Source organism: Perca fluviatilis, chromosome 14 (genome assembly GCF_010015445.1).
Source record: "Perca fluviatilis chromosome 14, GENO_Pfluv_1.0, whole genome shotgun sequence".
Lineage (NCBI taxonomy): Eukaryota > Metazoa > Chordata > Actinopteri > Perciformes > Percidae > Perca > Perca fluviatilis.
In genome coordinates, this window is record NC_053125.1 from 26,839,886 (window position 1) to 26,854,510 (window position 14,625).

At 37.2% G+C, this 14,625-nt stretch overlaps 2 protein-coding genes across 3 annotated transcripts; both read right to left on the reverse strand.

The window, feature by feature from the left end:
* Positions 1-663: 663 nt before the first annotated feature.
* Positions 664-3,382, reverse strand: LOC120573617 (high affinity immunoglobulin gamma Fc receptor I-like). 2 transcript variants are annotated; one of them, XM_039823447.1, is made up of 6 exons: positions 3,348-3,382; positions 2,858-2,902; positions 2,483-2,749; positions 2,162-2,407; positions 1,645-1,767; positions 664-871 (listed from the first exon to the last, which is right to left on the reverse strand). In XM_039823447.1, the coding sequence occupies exons 1-6, from the start codon at positions 3,376-3,378 to the stop codon at positions 780-782; spliced, it is 804 nt and encodes a 267-aa protein (XP_039679381.1). In that variant the 5' UTR covers positions 3,379-3,382; the 3' UTR covers positions 664-779. The 2 variants fall into 2 exon arrangements, with proteins under 2 accessions (XP_039679381.1, XP_039679379.1); XM_039823445.1 differs by having other exon boundaries at positions 1,645-1,770.
* A 4,567-nt stretch (positions 3,383-7,949) lies between these two features.
* LOC120572546 lies at positions 7,950-13,560 on the reverse strand. Its single transcript, XM_039821875.1, has 9 exons — positions 13,530-13,560; positions 13,215-13,274; positions 12,589-12,852; positions 12,153-12,391; positions 11,773-11,872; positions 11,390-11,440; positions 9,936-10,010; positions 8,949-9,023; positions 7,950-8,032 (listed from the first exon to the last, which is right to left on the reverse strand). The coding sequence occupies exons 1-9, from the start codon at positions 13,558-13,560 to the stop codon at positions 7,950-7,952; spliced, it is 978 nt and encodes a 325-aa protein (XP_039677809.1).
* Between the last annotated feature and the right edge of the window lie 1,065 nt (positions 13,561-14,625).

Here is a 14,625-nt window from a genome sequence, read left to right on the forward strand (position 1 = left end):
ATTAATAAGGTATTTTAGAATTTACAAATGACAATTTGTTGACAAATGGCCATATTATACTGTAAATGGGATAAGTTTGTACGTTCTGTGGTGGTAATGGTTTCCAAAGAGGCAATTAGCAACTGTCATGCAATCATGGAACCTACTTGTCAGATATTGTCTCTCAAAGGAAATATATGGGTAAGCATTGTCTTGTGAAAAAGAAAAACCTGTGCTTCTCTTCGCTCTGAGAACTCTTTGTTTAATTTTTCATTTTGAAGTTTAGTGAGTCAGATACATGATCATCTGTCTATAACGGATGTTGTGTAACTGCTACTTGTTTTATTTTTTATTAATGGCTGATTTCAAGATTGTGGCGCTTATCACAAAGGTGTTTCCTTAAATATATGTAGACATACTGGAAAAAACATATCAGTAGCATGATTTCCTCTATTCTTTTTTTCATTGTTTTACTCCCACGCAAGCATGCACACACACACACACATACAGACACACATGATTCACAGGTCGTACTCTACCCCCCAAAGTATTAAAAAACATTTTGGACATTTTATTGTGTATCCTTTATTAAAGAAGTAGTATATTTACATACACTTACAAACACTTGTTTAAAAAAATCTAAACTTTTACATTCTTTTGGATTGTATGAAATACAAACAGAAAGTGAGACTCCCACTCCCCCACAGAGTGTACTGATAGAGGTTCAGAGATGATGTGGTCAGTCTGCACAGGGTTTGTCAGAGTTATGGTCAGAGTGGATTATTAAATGTAGACACGGCTCAAAATAAAACTGTCGTTTGCAGAGCGTCTTCATTTGACTTCTGAGAATCCTCACGTCTTGATTCAGTCACAGCACATCTTCTTCTAGCCCCTTAAAAACATGAATTCATAAATCAATCATTGAAAAATACAGTATGTCTTAAAGCAGCAGACGCAAGAACCATGATTCTAGCAAACATTTTGTAATAAATGCAATTAATGCATCTCCTCATTTTTATACAAGGTTGTGCTGTCCCTTTCTAAACTTCTGAGGTGTGAACTACGTAAAGGACAGCACTTTACATCCCTTTACTTTTTTTCTTTCTCAGTTTTGCAAGTGAGAATTTCAGGGGTGGTACTGTATAGACTGGTGTACGTACCTAAGACACCAACAATTACACACATCCACCAGCAGGTGGTGCACTGGGCCCCAGGGCGTAGACATATAAGAGACCCCCCCACCCCGTTTACATAGGAACAACACACCCAAACTCAAACAGTTTGAATGAGTCTACTTCTCGTTAATTTGGGTCTCTTTGGAATTGATTTGTATCTATTTTGCACCTATTTTTTGTCTCTTTCTGGCTGTTTTGCATCTCTTTAAAGTCATTTTTTGGGCCATTTTTAGTCGCCGTGTTTTTGGTTGGTTTTATGTCTCTTTTCAGGCATTTGGCGTTTGTAGTTGTTTTTATGTATTTTTTTAGTCATTTAGCATCTCTGTGTGATCGGTTTGTGTTTTTTAGCAACATTTTGTGAGTCAGGACGGCTGACCCCTTGGGCCTGTGCCCCAACTTTCTTCTATCCTCATTCTTAGCAATAGTATACTCTAAAAACTACAACACTATTATATTCACACCTGAGTGGCCATGACTTATTGTTGCTTACCTCCGAGTCTCCCACAGTGCAGTAGTCCCAGCAGCAGCAGCAGAGGAGCCATCATCACCAGGGGTAGAACGCTTCTTAACATGAGGAACCCATCATCGGAGGATGAACAAGTCTCTGGAGGAACTGCTGCAAAGCCAACAGAAAGTATTTACTGTGATATCATGACACACAGCGGTGACTCAGTGTGTCTTTTATTTTAAGATGAGAATGAAATACATTGTTTTACTGCAGATTGGCTGCATGAAATGTATGCTGCTTCTGTGTCTATAGCAGCTATAATTCTGTATTCCAGTTGAAAAGTTTGGCTAACATGTTTTGCAGAAGACAAGGTTGTTTTAGACGTAGTGAAGATAAAATAAGCTATTTGCCACTATTATTAACTGGTGAGATAATAATCTGCTACAAAAGTATGTACAATTAATTAAATCATACCTCGATACCACACTCCATCGATCTTGCTGATCATCAAACAATTAGGATAAAAACTAAATAGTTTTATAACCCTTTAGTGTCTCACCTCTGATACTGAGCCAGCTCTCTGGTGATTCTCCAACTCCAGAGATGCTGCACATGTAGAGTCCTTCATCAGACTTTGAAACACTGCGGAGGGTCATCTCTCCTGTTGAGCTGCTACTGACGAGGCGGCCATATTTATAGAAATCAGCTCGGAGGTTGAAAGAAGATGTCTTGTTTCTGCAGCTCAGACTCACAGCTTCTCCCTCCATCACAGGATGAGCAGGACTCTCCAGGATCACTGAACCAGCTGAACAATATGTGTTTAATATTTAATAATGAACACGAGTTTGAACAAATGCTGCTGTTTTCAACCTAAACATACCGGTGACAGTGATGTGCACAGAGATGCTTCTCTTCCCTCCTCCAGACTCACACCAGTACTCCCCGCTGTCGTCTGGAAAAGCACCTTTAATGGTGCAGGACGACTCGTTCGACACCCCCCACTTCGACAAACCACAAGTCGAAATTTCTGTTTTGATATTCCTTAAAACGTTCCATCCAGTCAAGCCATCGAAGCCCACACATTTAAAAGAGACAGACTCATATTCAAAGAGTTGCAGTCTGGTTGGAATGATCCAAAAAGCTCCATCTGCCACAGAAAACAGCACAGAGGAAAATAGATGTTGAGAAAGTTACTTAAAGTAATGACTCAATACTTTTTTGTAGCTTTTATAAACTAACACACAAAGCTACTTACCAACCTTCTGAGTGTGTGCACCCAGCTGCAGAAACACCGTCATCACTGGAGAGATCAAGGAAAAGAGCTTCGACGTCACACAAATAATTATTCTCTATTCATTTCTTTCTCTTCTTGATTATACATGATTATTTCCGGGAGACTGAGAAATAAAAGATGCAGGCACTGTCAGATATATAGTCAAGTCAAAAACACAAATCTATGATTTGAGACATCCCGAATAAGTTACCTTCTTGTTATTGCCGCAGGAATTTGAAGTATCTTCATTGTTCATTTAATTACTTTTTATTTAGAATGATCTTTTCATCAAATGGACTTTGTAGATATCAGGAAATGGAAACAGTCAGTACAATTGTTGGGTTTCTTTAAATTATAGAGTGTGGTCTAGACCTACTCTATCTGTAACGTGTCCTGAGATGACCTCTGTTTGATTTGATACTATACATCAATTAAATAGAATTTTAATCAAATGTAGACAGTCAGTACTCACGCAGTCTGATGCAGAGAGCTGTGTCCTCCATGTTGTCTAACTGCTGACGGTCTAAACATCACACTGAAGTATAAAAAGCAGGTGAGAACTGGTCTTTTCCTGTGTGGCTTATTTCTGCTGTTGACGCAAATATTCTATGTTTTAGATTGAAAACCTTGTATCAGAGACAGAGCTGCTGTCGTGGCAGAAATAACCTCAGTGGTTAAGTTAAATATCAGTGGGAGGAGCCAAAGAACAAAGACTTGCAAATGAGAAGGACTTTTATTCTCAGGCCCATAAACTATATTAAATGATGGTTGAAACAGAGAAATAGGCCCACAATTGGTTATGTAATTAAATTAAGTAATAGTATTCTCAGTTGCACATAAAATATTGTTGGCCAGTGGCCAATTTGTTGGCAAGTTGGAATATTAAATATGAGATAACACTCCCTACGTTTGTACGTTTCATGGTGGTAATGGTTCCCAAAGAGGCAAAGAACTACTGTCACCCAATCATGGAACATACTTGCCAGGTATCATCTCTTAAAGATAGTATAAATATATTTCTGCTTTTGACGCCACACTTATTATGTGCTTGAGATTGAAAACCTCGTTCTAGACACAGAGCTGCTGCCGTGGTAGAAATAACCTCAGTGTTGAGTGGGTGGTGCCAAAGACATATTATAATACATATGATAACACAGATTATAAAAAGTAACAGTACATGATAGGCACAAGACTGATTACCATTTATTCAACAGCAGAGAAGGAGTCAGAAGGAGGCCAGCATTGGTCGTTTGTTTAATAGTTTAACCTGACAGGGGCCTCTAGTGGCAATGTGATGTATGACTATTGACTGTCAGAACTAATGGGAGAATAGTGTGATGCTATTGTAGAGCCACAAAGCTCCACAGACATAGGAGGCCACTGTTTGTTTCACATATTCTACTAGCAGTCAATGCTGTTTGTTTTTTTTAGCCGTGACCACAAGCTTACCCTAAGAAGTAGTTTTACTTTTTCCTAATCTCACATCATTGTCATTATACAAGTGTTTACTAGAGCAAAAATGAAAAAGCTTCAGTCGGCATTTAATGATGCATTCAGAATTTTGCTCAACCTCCCAAGATGGACAAGTCATATGTTTGTGACAAAAAATGTTCCTACCTTTCATACTATGTTGACGGATTCTATGTATGTATATGTTGATTAATTTACATTAACTTGGATGACACAAGGTATTCCTTTTGTTTTTGGAAACATTGGAACAAATATCTGTGTTTAAATCACTGTGGTTTTGTGAACTGCCATTATTATCTCTGTACTGTTTTCCTCTATTGTATGTATTTTATTTTATTATTTTTTATACTGATGTGAACATTCAATTGACTCCTAACCCAGCATTTTCTAAGGATTGTTTGGATTTGATTAGATTTTTTTTACAAATGGTCATGAGACTGTATTGAATCCCTGTTATGAAAGAATATTTATATGTATGTTGCCACTAGCGAAGGTGATCCTTTTGGGGGCAGCATAGAGCTATGAACAGTCAGTCTGATTTCATGGATTTGAATGTTTACATGTTTGAAAGGTACAAATGTGATCTGTGAGCTAATATCTCAAGAACAAAAACAATACAATGCAACATTTGCTGTTTTTTGACATAAATCGTTTATTATTATTTTTGAATCAATACAATGTTTACTGTCTTTATAAATATACCATACTGTATTTACCCATGTTGGCCATAGTTTTCCTACAAGCTCTTTTTTATCTTTACTTAATACAGACCTACTATCAGCTACTTACTAAAGCCCCCTGAGACAAATGTACAAATGTGTGATTTGTGATATTGGGCCATATAAATCAAATTGACTATCAGGACATTATATTCAACATTTGATTTGTGAAAACTATGCCCAGCATCAGCCAAATCAGAGACATACAATTGAGGTCAAAATAATTTATAAATCTATATCTTTACGGTTTTCATTTTAACAGAACACATCTGGTGGCTGTTAGTATGCATGCTTATTCTTGTCTTTATTTTGTACAGTTGGACATCTTTAATTAATTTATGATCAAGTTGTCCAATTTAATTGTATTTCTTCCTGAAGGCAATGTCCTGTTGTCTAAAACTGCCAGTAACAATTTAGATGATAGATGATTAGATGAAAGTAATTGTATCACTTCTCAGTGTGAATGTCAATATACCTTTCAGGTCAAATATATTTTTAACATTTTAGGCCTTTATTTGTGACAGGACAGCTTAGACACGAAAGGGAAGGGAGAGGGGGAATGACATGCAGCAAAGGGCCCCAGGTCGGAATTGAACCCACGGCCGCTGTGTCAAGGACTGAGCCTCTGTACATGAGTGCACGCTCTAACAGGTGAGCTACCCAGGCACCGCAAACAGATCTTATTATGTTAGCAGTTGACCACAGTGTATTATAATCTGCAGCTGCTCTGTTCTCATAAACAGAGTTTACATGTATGAACAAACAGAACAGGTAGAACAATGTGGTTTAACTGTTACACACTGATGCCTTTAAAATAGACATTGATGCTGTGAGTTAGCTTAAGCTCTCCGATGATGTTGAAAAAAAGTCTTTGTAGGTCATTTCTACTTTATAACAAGCCACACATGGTCATTTAATCAGAATCAACCGATTAACTCTCTTTACAAATATATATAACCTGCAACATATTTAATTGTTTCTCCATGTATTTCTTTTAAGAATAAAAATATGTCATTATCTTTTGTCATGGGCATACAGTACATAACTCCTAAAATGATGATCTTGAATGCATTCAAAATTAAAACAGAGGTGATTAAAAATGTAACATATTCTGCTTGTAATATTACAAAAACATCTGTACTCATTAAAGACTCCTGCATTAATGTAACAGCTCTGTGTGGTTGTAAGACCTGCACACACACAGAGCTTTGAAAAGACTCGCCTTCATTCTTCAGTCTCTGCTCTCAGTATCCTGCAAGACACACATGAGACAGAGAATATAGCTATCAGGATGTTTAGCCTCCTACTTTCCAATAAAAACACATTTTAGTCAAATGTTTCCAGCAAAGCAAGAGTCAAAACACAAATCACGTTCCAGTTCAGTTGTATTACCTTTTCATGGTGGCCTGGTTGTCAAGCTGTCCTCACCTTATGGTGTAGTAAAGAGGGGTAAAGCCATTCTCTGACAGAAAGAACATTTCAGACATCCTGAGACATAGGTAAGTGCCTAATTGAACAATGTTTTTTTATTAATACACACATCCATAGGCCGGAAGAACCATCCGTTACCATGGCTGGGCCTGCCTCCTAAATGTGTAGTACGACAAGGCTCACTTATTGGCCCATTGCACTTTCTATAAACTACTTTGACAAAACATACATGGCTTTGCTTGTGTTTTAAAATCATTATTATGCATTATGATACCCAATCAGTGGTGGAAGAAGTATCCAGATCCTTTACTTAAGTAAAATTACTAATACCACCCTGTAAAAATACTCTGTTAAAAGTAAAAGTAATAGAAAATGTTAGTTAAAGGTGCAATATGTAATACTGACAGCTAGTGTTTACAGCCCCCCTTTTTTGGCTTAAAATAACGGGTTAGGGTTAGGGCTGCTGAACAGGCTACACGTTGTGAACAGCCGTGGCCCACTTGCCTGGTCCTCCGGTAACGTTAGCAGTTAAGCAGTGTTAGCCAGGACCAGTTGGGATCACTTTACTGGCTGTGTCATGTTAGAAACATGCCAGATTTTTTTAGGTCGGTAGTCTATCTCCCCTTTTGTTTGTGTGCTGCTTCCATGCCTATACTAACGTTACAGCTGTAGCACACTGGGTAAAGAAGATAATAAAACTGATACTGTTTGACCCTTTACTTAACATGTTTAGAATTAAATAGTTCTTTGGTCATTTGATCTTGACAAAACAAGTCAATATCTGCAATATCCTGTCATTAGACTTGCATATTTAAGTGACATCTTAGATTAAAAAAAAAAGTATAAGGGAGAAAACGTGGGTCCACATTTACACATGTACATGCGTCATATCATTACTGGCCCCATTGTGTATCTATATATACTGGCCACCTAGTCACTACCCACACAACTCATGGGGCTGCAAGGTGGCTTTAAGTACCTGGCGTCCCGATAAAAATAAATCTAACACCTGCATTGTCGTGTGTGTTTTCATGGTGGTTTCTTGACTCGCGACCATATATACATATGACTGTAAAGCCATCACCAGAGCTGCTACACAGTGAGCTGAGGGGCCAATCTACCTGTTTCTGGCTGTGGGTTTCTCGTGTAGTTTCAGTCTGAGATGCTAAAATAAGAAGCTCTCACCATCACTAGGGCCGAAAGCTCCAGAAGTCTTATACAGTTTAAACATGAATGAACTTTAAAAAATATACCATAAATGACAGATTAGTAATGCAGTGGTTCTCAAGATTTCTGGTTGTGACACAAAAGTAATGTCTGTTCACAAGCACTGATGCAAACTTTAGTCTAAAGGAAGGTTAACTTGAATACTAATATAATAAAATAATTACATTTTCTAAGTTTTCTTTTAAAGGGTTAACATGTTGCATTCTGCGTTTCTCAGTGTCAATTAATTACCTCTCTCCGTTCTGGGTTTTGGTGACACACCAGCATATGTCGTCTGGGACGAGGACAGCTACATTGGCCTCTTCAGGCACTGAAAAGAAACATAATAATGTAGCAGGTAGGTATATAGGCAGACAATTATTACATATTACATTTTACTGAAAACGGGTACACAGATAGTTTACTGTATCTACATATTCTATAAATCTATCCCTTTAAATAGTATTAGTAGTTAGGACAAAAAAGATTCGAAAGTAGAAAAAAGTGTTGGCTCCTTATGCATTTCCCTTTTATTCAGTTGACGTTTCAGCCTTCATGCCTTCTTCAAAATGGACAATCAAGATGACTACAACCTGTGGTGTGCATTACATTTCTATAATTTTAAGGAATAAAAAATGGGTCCACATTTACACATTTACATACGTCATATCATTACTGGCCCCATTGTGTATCTAAATATACTGGCCACCTAGTCACTACCCACACAACTCATGGGGCTGCAAGGTGGCTTTAAGTACCTGCGCTCTTGATAAAAATAAATCTAACACCTGCATTGTCGTGTGTGTTTTCATGATGGTTTCTTGAGTCGCGACCATATATATATATGACTGTAAAGCCATCACCAGAGCTGCTACACAGTGAGCTGAGGGGCCAATCTACCTGTTTCTGGCTGTGGGTTTCGTGTAGTTTCACTCTGAGATGCTAAAATAAGAAGCTCTCACCATCACTAGGGCCGAAAGCTCCAGAAACAGACACAGTCTTATACAGTTTAAACATGAATAAACTTTAAAAAATACCACCATAAATGACAGATTAGTAATAGAGTGGTTCTCAAGATTTCTGGTTGTGACACAAAAGTAATGTCTGTTCACAAGCACTGATGTAAACTTTAGTCTAAAGGAAGGTTAAGTTTAATACTAATATAATAAAATAATTTAATTTTCTGAGTTTTCTTTTAAAAGGGCTAACATGTTGCATTCTGTGTTTCTCAGTGTCAAGTTAATTACCTCTCTCCCTTCTGGGTTTTGTGACGACAGCATATGTCGTCTGGGACGGAACAGCTACATTGGCCTCTTCAGGCACTGAAAAGAAACATAATAATGTAGCAGGTAGGTATATAGGCAGACAATTATTACATATTACATTTTACTGAAAACGGGTACACAGATAACTTACTGTATCTACATATCATTCTATAAATCTATCCCTTTAAATATTATTAATAGTTAGGACAAAAAAAAAGTGTTGCATACTCTGGCTCCATATGCATTTCCTTTTAATTCAGATGACGTTTCAGCCTTCATGCCTTCTTCAAAATGGACAATCAAGATGACTACAACCTGTGGTGTGCATTACATTTCTATAATTTTAAGGAATAAAAAATGGGTCCACATTTACACATTTACATGCGTCATATCATTACTGGCCCCATTGTGTATCTAAATATACTGGCCACCTAGTCACTACCCACACAACTCATGGGGCTGCAAGGTGGCTTTAAGTACCTGGCGTCTTGATAAAAATAAAATCTAACACCTGCATTGTCGTGTGTTTTTCATGATGGTTTCTTGAGTCGCGACCATATATACATATGACTGTAAAGCCATCACCAGAGCTGCTACACAGTGAGCTGAGGGGCCAATCTACCTGTTTCTGGCTGTGGGTTTCTCGTGTAGTTTCACTCTGAGATGCTAAAATAAGAAGCTCTCACCATCACTAGGGCCGAAGCTCCAGAAACAGACACAGTCTTATACAGTTTAAACATGAATAAACTTTAAAAAATATACCATAAATGACAGATTAGTAATAGAGTGGTTCTCAAGATTTCTGGTTGTGACACAAAAGTAATGTCTGTTCACAAGCACTGATGTAAACTTTTAGTCTAAAGGAAGGTTAAGTTTAATACTAATATAATAAAATAATTTAATTTTCTGAGTTTTCTTTTAAAGGGCTAACATGTTGCATTCTGTGTTTCTCAGTGTCAAGTTAATTACCTCTCTCCCTTCTGGGTTTTGTGACGACAGCATATGTCGTCTGGGACGGAACAGCTACATTGGCCTCTTCAGGCACTGAAAGAGAAACATAATAATGTAGCAGGTAGGTATATAGGCAGACAATTATTACATATTACATTTTACTGAAAACGGGTACACAGATAACTTACTGTATCTACATATCATTCTATAAATCTATCCCTTTAAATATTATTAATAGTTAGGACAAAAAAAAAGTGTTGCATACTCTGGCTCCATATGCATTTCCTTTTAATTCAGATGACGTTTCAGCCTTCATGCCTTCTTCAAAATGGACAATCAAGATGACTACAACCTGTGGTGTGCATTACATTTCTATAATTTTAAGGAATAAAAAATGGGTCCACATTTACACATTTACATGCGTCATATCATTACTGGCCCCATTGTGTATCTAAATATACTGGCCACCTAGTCACTACCCACACAACTCATGGGGCTGCAAGGTGGCTTCAAGTACCTGGCGTCTTGATAAAAATAAATCTAACACCTGCATTGTCGTGTGTGTTTTTCATGATGGTTTCTTGAGTGCGACCATATATACATATGACTGTAAAGCCATCACCAGAGCTGCTACACAGTGAGCTGAGGGGCCAATCTACCTGTTTCTGGCTGTGGGTTTCTAGTGTAGTTTCACGTCTGAGATGCTAAAATAAGAAGCTCTCACCATCACTAGGGCCGAAAGCTCCAGAAACAGACAGTCTTATACAGTTTAAACATGAATAAACTTTAAAAATATACCATAAATGACAGATTAGTAATGCAGTGGTTCTCAAGATTTCTGGTTGTGACACAAAAGTAATGTCTGTTCACAAGCACTGATGCAAACTTTAGTCTAAAGGAAGGTTAACTTGAATACTAATATAATAAAATAATTACATTTTCTAAGTTTTCTTTTAAAGGGTTAACATGTTGCATTCTGCGTTTCTCAGTGTCAATTAATTACCTCTCTCCGTTCTGGGTTTTGTGACGACAGCATATGTTGTCTGGGACTGAACAGCTACATTGGCCTCTTCAGGCACTGAAACATAATAACGTAGCAGGTAGGTATATAGGCAGACAATTATTACATATTACATTTTACTGAAAACGGGTACACAGATAGTTTACTGTATCTACATATTCTATAAATCTATCCCTTTAAATAGTATTAGTAGTTAGGACAAAAAAGATTCGAAAGTAGAAAAAAGTGTTGGCTCCTTATGCATTTCCCTTTTATTCAGTTGACGTTTCAGCCTTCATGCCTTCTTCAAAATGGAAAATAGAGATGACTACAACCTGTGGTTTTAAGGAATAAATAGTAAGATGTATAAAGGTAGGGTTAATGTCCCAGCCCACCTTCATTTCTTGGATAATTTCCATAAAGACAAAATACACATTTATATAGTTATGATAAAAGGAGATTTGTGCCTCACCTGTTTGTAGAGAAGGTAAAGGCTGGAAGGATGAAGGAGACATTAGGGTATCTGTTTGAATGGAAAAAGCACTTTTAGCACACTTTGTGTTATCTTTATTTCAACCCTGTCTCTTAAAAAATGTGTTCCCATTTTCTGAAACGGTTGCAGTTTCAGACATGTGGTTATTGCTGTGAATTGAAACAAATTACTTGGTTAGGTATAGAGAACAAAGTAATGGGTTGGCTTTTGGTTTTACACGGGACAGGAACAGCTCTATCCTAGGTACAAGTCCTGTGTTTATGTGACCAATCCATGACCTTGGCGTCTATACACACTTTGAAAAGTTGTGAATAGGAATGTAATTTTAGGAGAGAAGGCAGACTGATTTCTATTCTCTGTACCTCTGGTGATGGTTTGATGTTTCCTATAGTGCAGTAATCCCACCAACAGCAGCAAAGCCACCAAGAAAACAGCGATACCGACGTAGAACAGCAGCGAGAGCTGAGGGCCATGATGAGGGGAAGGTTGGGGGGGGGGGACATGATCCTAATGCTGTGGAAAAACATGCTTGTTGATATCAATGTGATATTTAAAAATATTCTATACAATGTCTATGTCCATTCCTTAATTAACATTCAACAGTTGTCAAAGAGCAGGTTGATTGATCAGTAGCAAGTTGTCATTTTTAATACTTCTATCAAGTTTCAAAACGTGAATATTGACACGAGGTACACATCATCTTTTGAATGATTTTGAAACTTTGTTATGGCTCACCTCTGACAGCCAGCCAGCTCTCTGGTGATTCTCTAGCTCCAGAGATTCTGCACTTGTAGAGTCCTTCATCAGACTTGGAAACATTATGGATGGTCATGATTCCTGTAGAACTCTTCTCCATGAGGTGACCATCTTTAAAGAATTGAGTGGTGAGATTGGTGGACGTCTGCTTCTGTCTGCAGCTCAGAGTCACAGCTTCCCCCTCCATCACAGGAAGGACAGGACTCCCCATAATCACAGAGCCAGCTAAACAACATATGTTTGAAAAAGATGCTTATTACACATTTTGAAAGTCTATGCATGGAACAAAGATGGCCAATATAGCAGATGTTTCCTGGTTATTACAACTTCAAAATATATTGAGCAGAGAACTGAGATGTGCACGGATTAAAATGTGATGACTTTGTGTACTTAGTATTTACTACTGCTTAGTATTTGCATACCAGTGACTGTGATGTTGACAGTGTTGCTTTTCTTTACTGACATTTCACACCAGTATTCTCCACTGTCAGATGCTGGAAAGGCATTATTAATTGTGCAGGGTCCTGTCGATGTCGACCAGGTAGAAGAACATGTTTTAATAACTCTTTTAATCTTCCTCATCACTCTCCATCCTGTCAGTCCCTCCAGTCCCTCACAGCTGACATCTATGGACTCATATTCAAAGTGCTGCTGTCTGTTTGGAACAACCTGAGGAAAAGATGAATCTAAGAGAGAGACAAACAATAAGAAATTATTAAAGAAAACATTTTTCAATGAAATGTGTCCTCATTCAACAAAATAATTTGAAATTCAAGTCAACAGCGTCAACATCGCCACAAAGAGCCCTATGACTCTTCCAAATGTTTTGGAAGTCATCCTCAAATGCAAATCTTGGCTCATGAAGTACAACATGACAGAATAAATGTATGTTGTACTAGTTTATTACGGTATGTTATTTGAATGCATAACCATTTTAAGGTATTATCACTTGGGATACAGGATATGAGATATTTAAAGCCTATTTTGGATGTTGTTAAAAATACAGCAAATACATATATTAAAGTTTGATTGATAAACTGCTACTTACCAGCTTTTTGAGAGTAATTGAAGTTAACTTGTGCGACCAGCAGCAACAACATAGTCATCACTGCGGAGACCAGAGAGACGTTACTGTATTAGTTGTACGTTTAACATATATAACAATATAATAAGTATTACTTGTAAATTATCAGTGAGCTGATTACAAATCTCTAAATTATCTGTGCTTAAATCTGCCATCTTAAATACAAAATAAATCACTCTATTTTGGATCATTCACATCAATTTTCCCCTAAAGAAACAAACACGTTATTTGACAATGATTGTCTCAATATATTTTTGTGGACACAGTCTCAGTACTCACACAGTCTGATGCAGAGAGATGTAACCTCCATGTTGTCTTGCTGTTGCAGTCTGATGTTCAGTTAGTCACACTGAATTATAAATATCATGTAAGTCAGACCCTCCTCTTCCAGCCTGGTTCTCTTCTGGTGAGGAAACAGCAGGTTTGAGGTTTCTGACAGACAGAGCTGCTCTCAGTTTAAGAAAAAAAAGTACAACCTCAACAGGTGACCCAAGAGAACCTGATTGTAGAGCTTATACCTGGTGAGCAGAAAAATATTCATTATAAATGACTTTTGTGATGAGATTACTTTTTTAAGCGTCACCACTTACAAACACTATCAGGACATTTTATTGGACATCTTGTTATTTTTAGGCCTGTAGTCAAAAAATCATACTAATAGATACTACCTATAAGGCATAATAATAATTACCATCGTTATTAGATATTCTCATTTGAATTGGTTTGGTCTATTAGGACAGTTTCATGTTTGAGGGTACTTTAAAAAAGAAAAAAAAACATTGTATAAAGCTAAAATATTTTCTCTCCTCTCATTTACCTTTTCCCCCAGCACCTTACTCTCTGTACCCACTTTTACACTCTTTTTGGCTCTGTCTCTCTCTCTCTCTCTCTCTAATTTTATTAAAAAACATTTTTTTTTTTTTCCCCATTTTTTCAAAAAAGGGGTGTTTTCTTCTCCTTCTTTTTTTTTAATTTTCACACTTATTTAGATGGAGATTTAAAAAAAAAATACGCTCTCTTGGAGCATAAAGTTTAAGGAGGACGTATTGTCCTGAATGGTATCTCTGTGATATACTGTAGATATAATATGTATGCCTCAGCTTAGACTGCAGCCAAGATCTCCATCTAGTGGAAGGTTTTGTCAACTGCATGATTTGCAGTAGACCTGAAAAATACATTTGACTTCATTGATTGATATGTGGTCAACTCATGGAAATCCATTTTATTTCTATAGGTCAGCTACTGTAAAGACAAACATTATAGATAATATTTCCATGTATTTTATTTTTCAACCAATTTTTTATTCAAGAATTTGACTCTCTAGCAACCACTGTTGGTTTACACTTTAGAAAGTGACACAACTCGCTCAGGTAGG

Bases quoted from the DNA above. Each gene is read 5' to 3' on its own strand.
- LOC120573617 (XM_039823445.1), bottom strand. From the start codon at position 3,378: ATGGAGGACACAGCTCTCTGCATCAGACTGC. The intron at 2,903-3,347 runs GTGAGTACTGAC...TGATCTCTCCAG, and splicing joins AGCTCTCTGCATCAGACTGC to TGATGACGGTGTTTCTGCAG. The intron at 1,771-2,161 runs GTGAGACACTAA...TTGGCTTTGCAG, and splicing joins GAGCTGGCTCAGTATCAGAG to CAGTTCCTCCAGAGACTTGT.
- LOC120572546 (XM_039821875.1), bottom strand. From the start codon at position 13,560: ATGGAGGTTACATCTCTCTGCATCAGACTGT. The intron at 11,441-11,772 runs GTACAGAGAATA...CCATTCAAACAG, and splicing joins ACATCAAACCATCACCAGAG to ATACCCTAATGTCTCCTTCA. The intron at 8,033-8,948 runs GTAATTAACTTG...GTTTCTTTTCAG, and splicing joins AAAACCCAGAAGGGAGAGAG to TGCCTGAAGAGGCCAATGTA.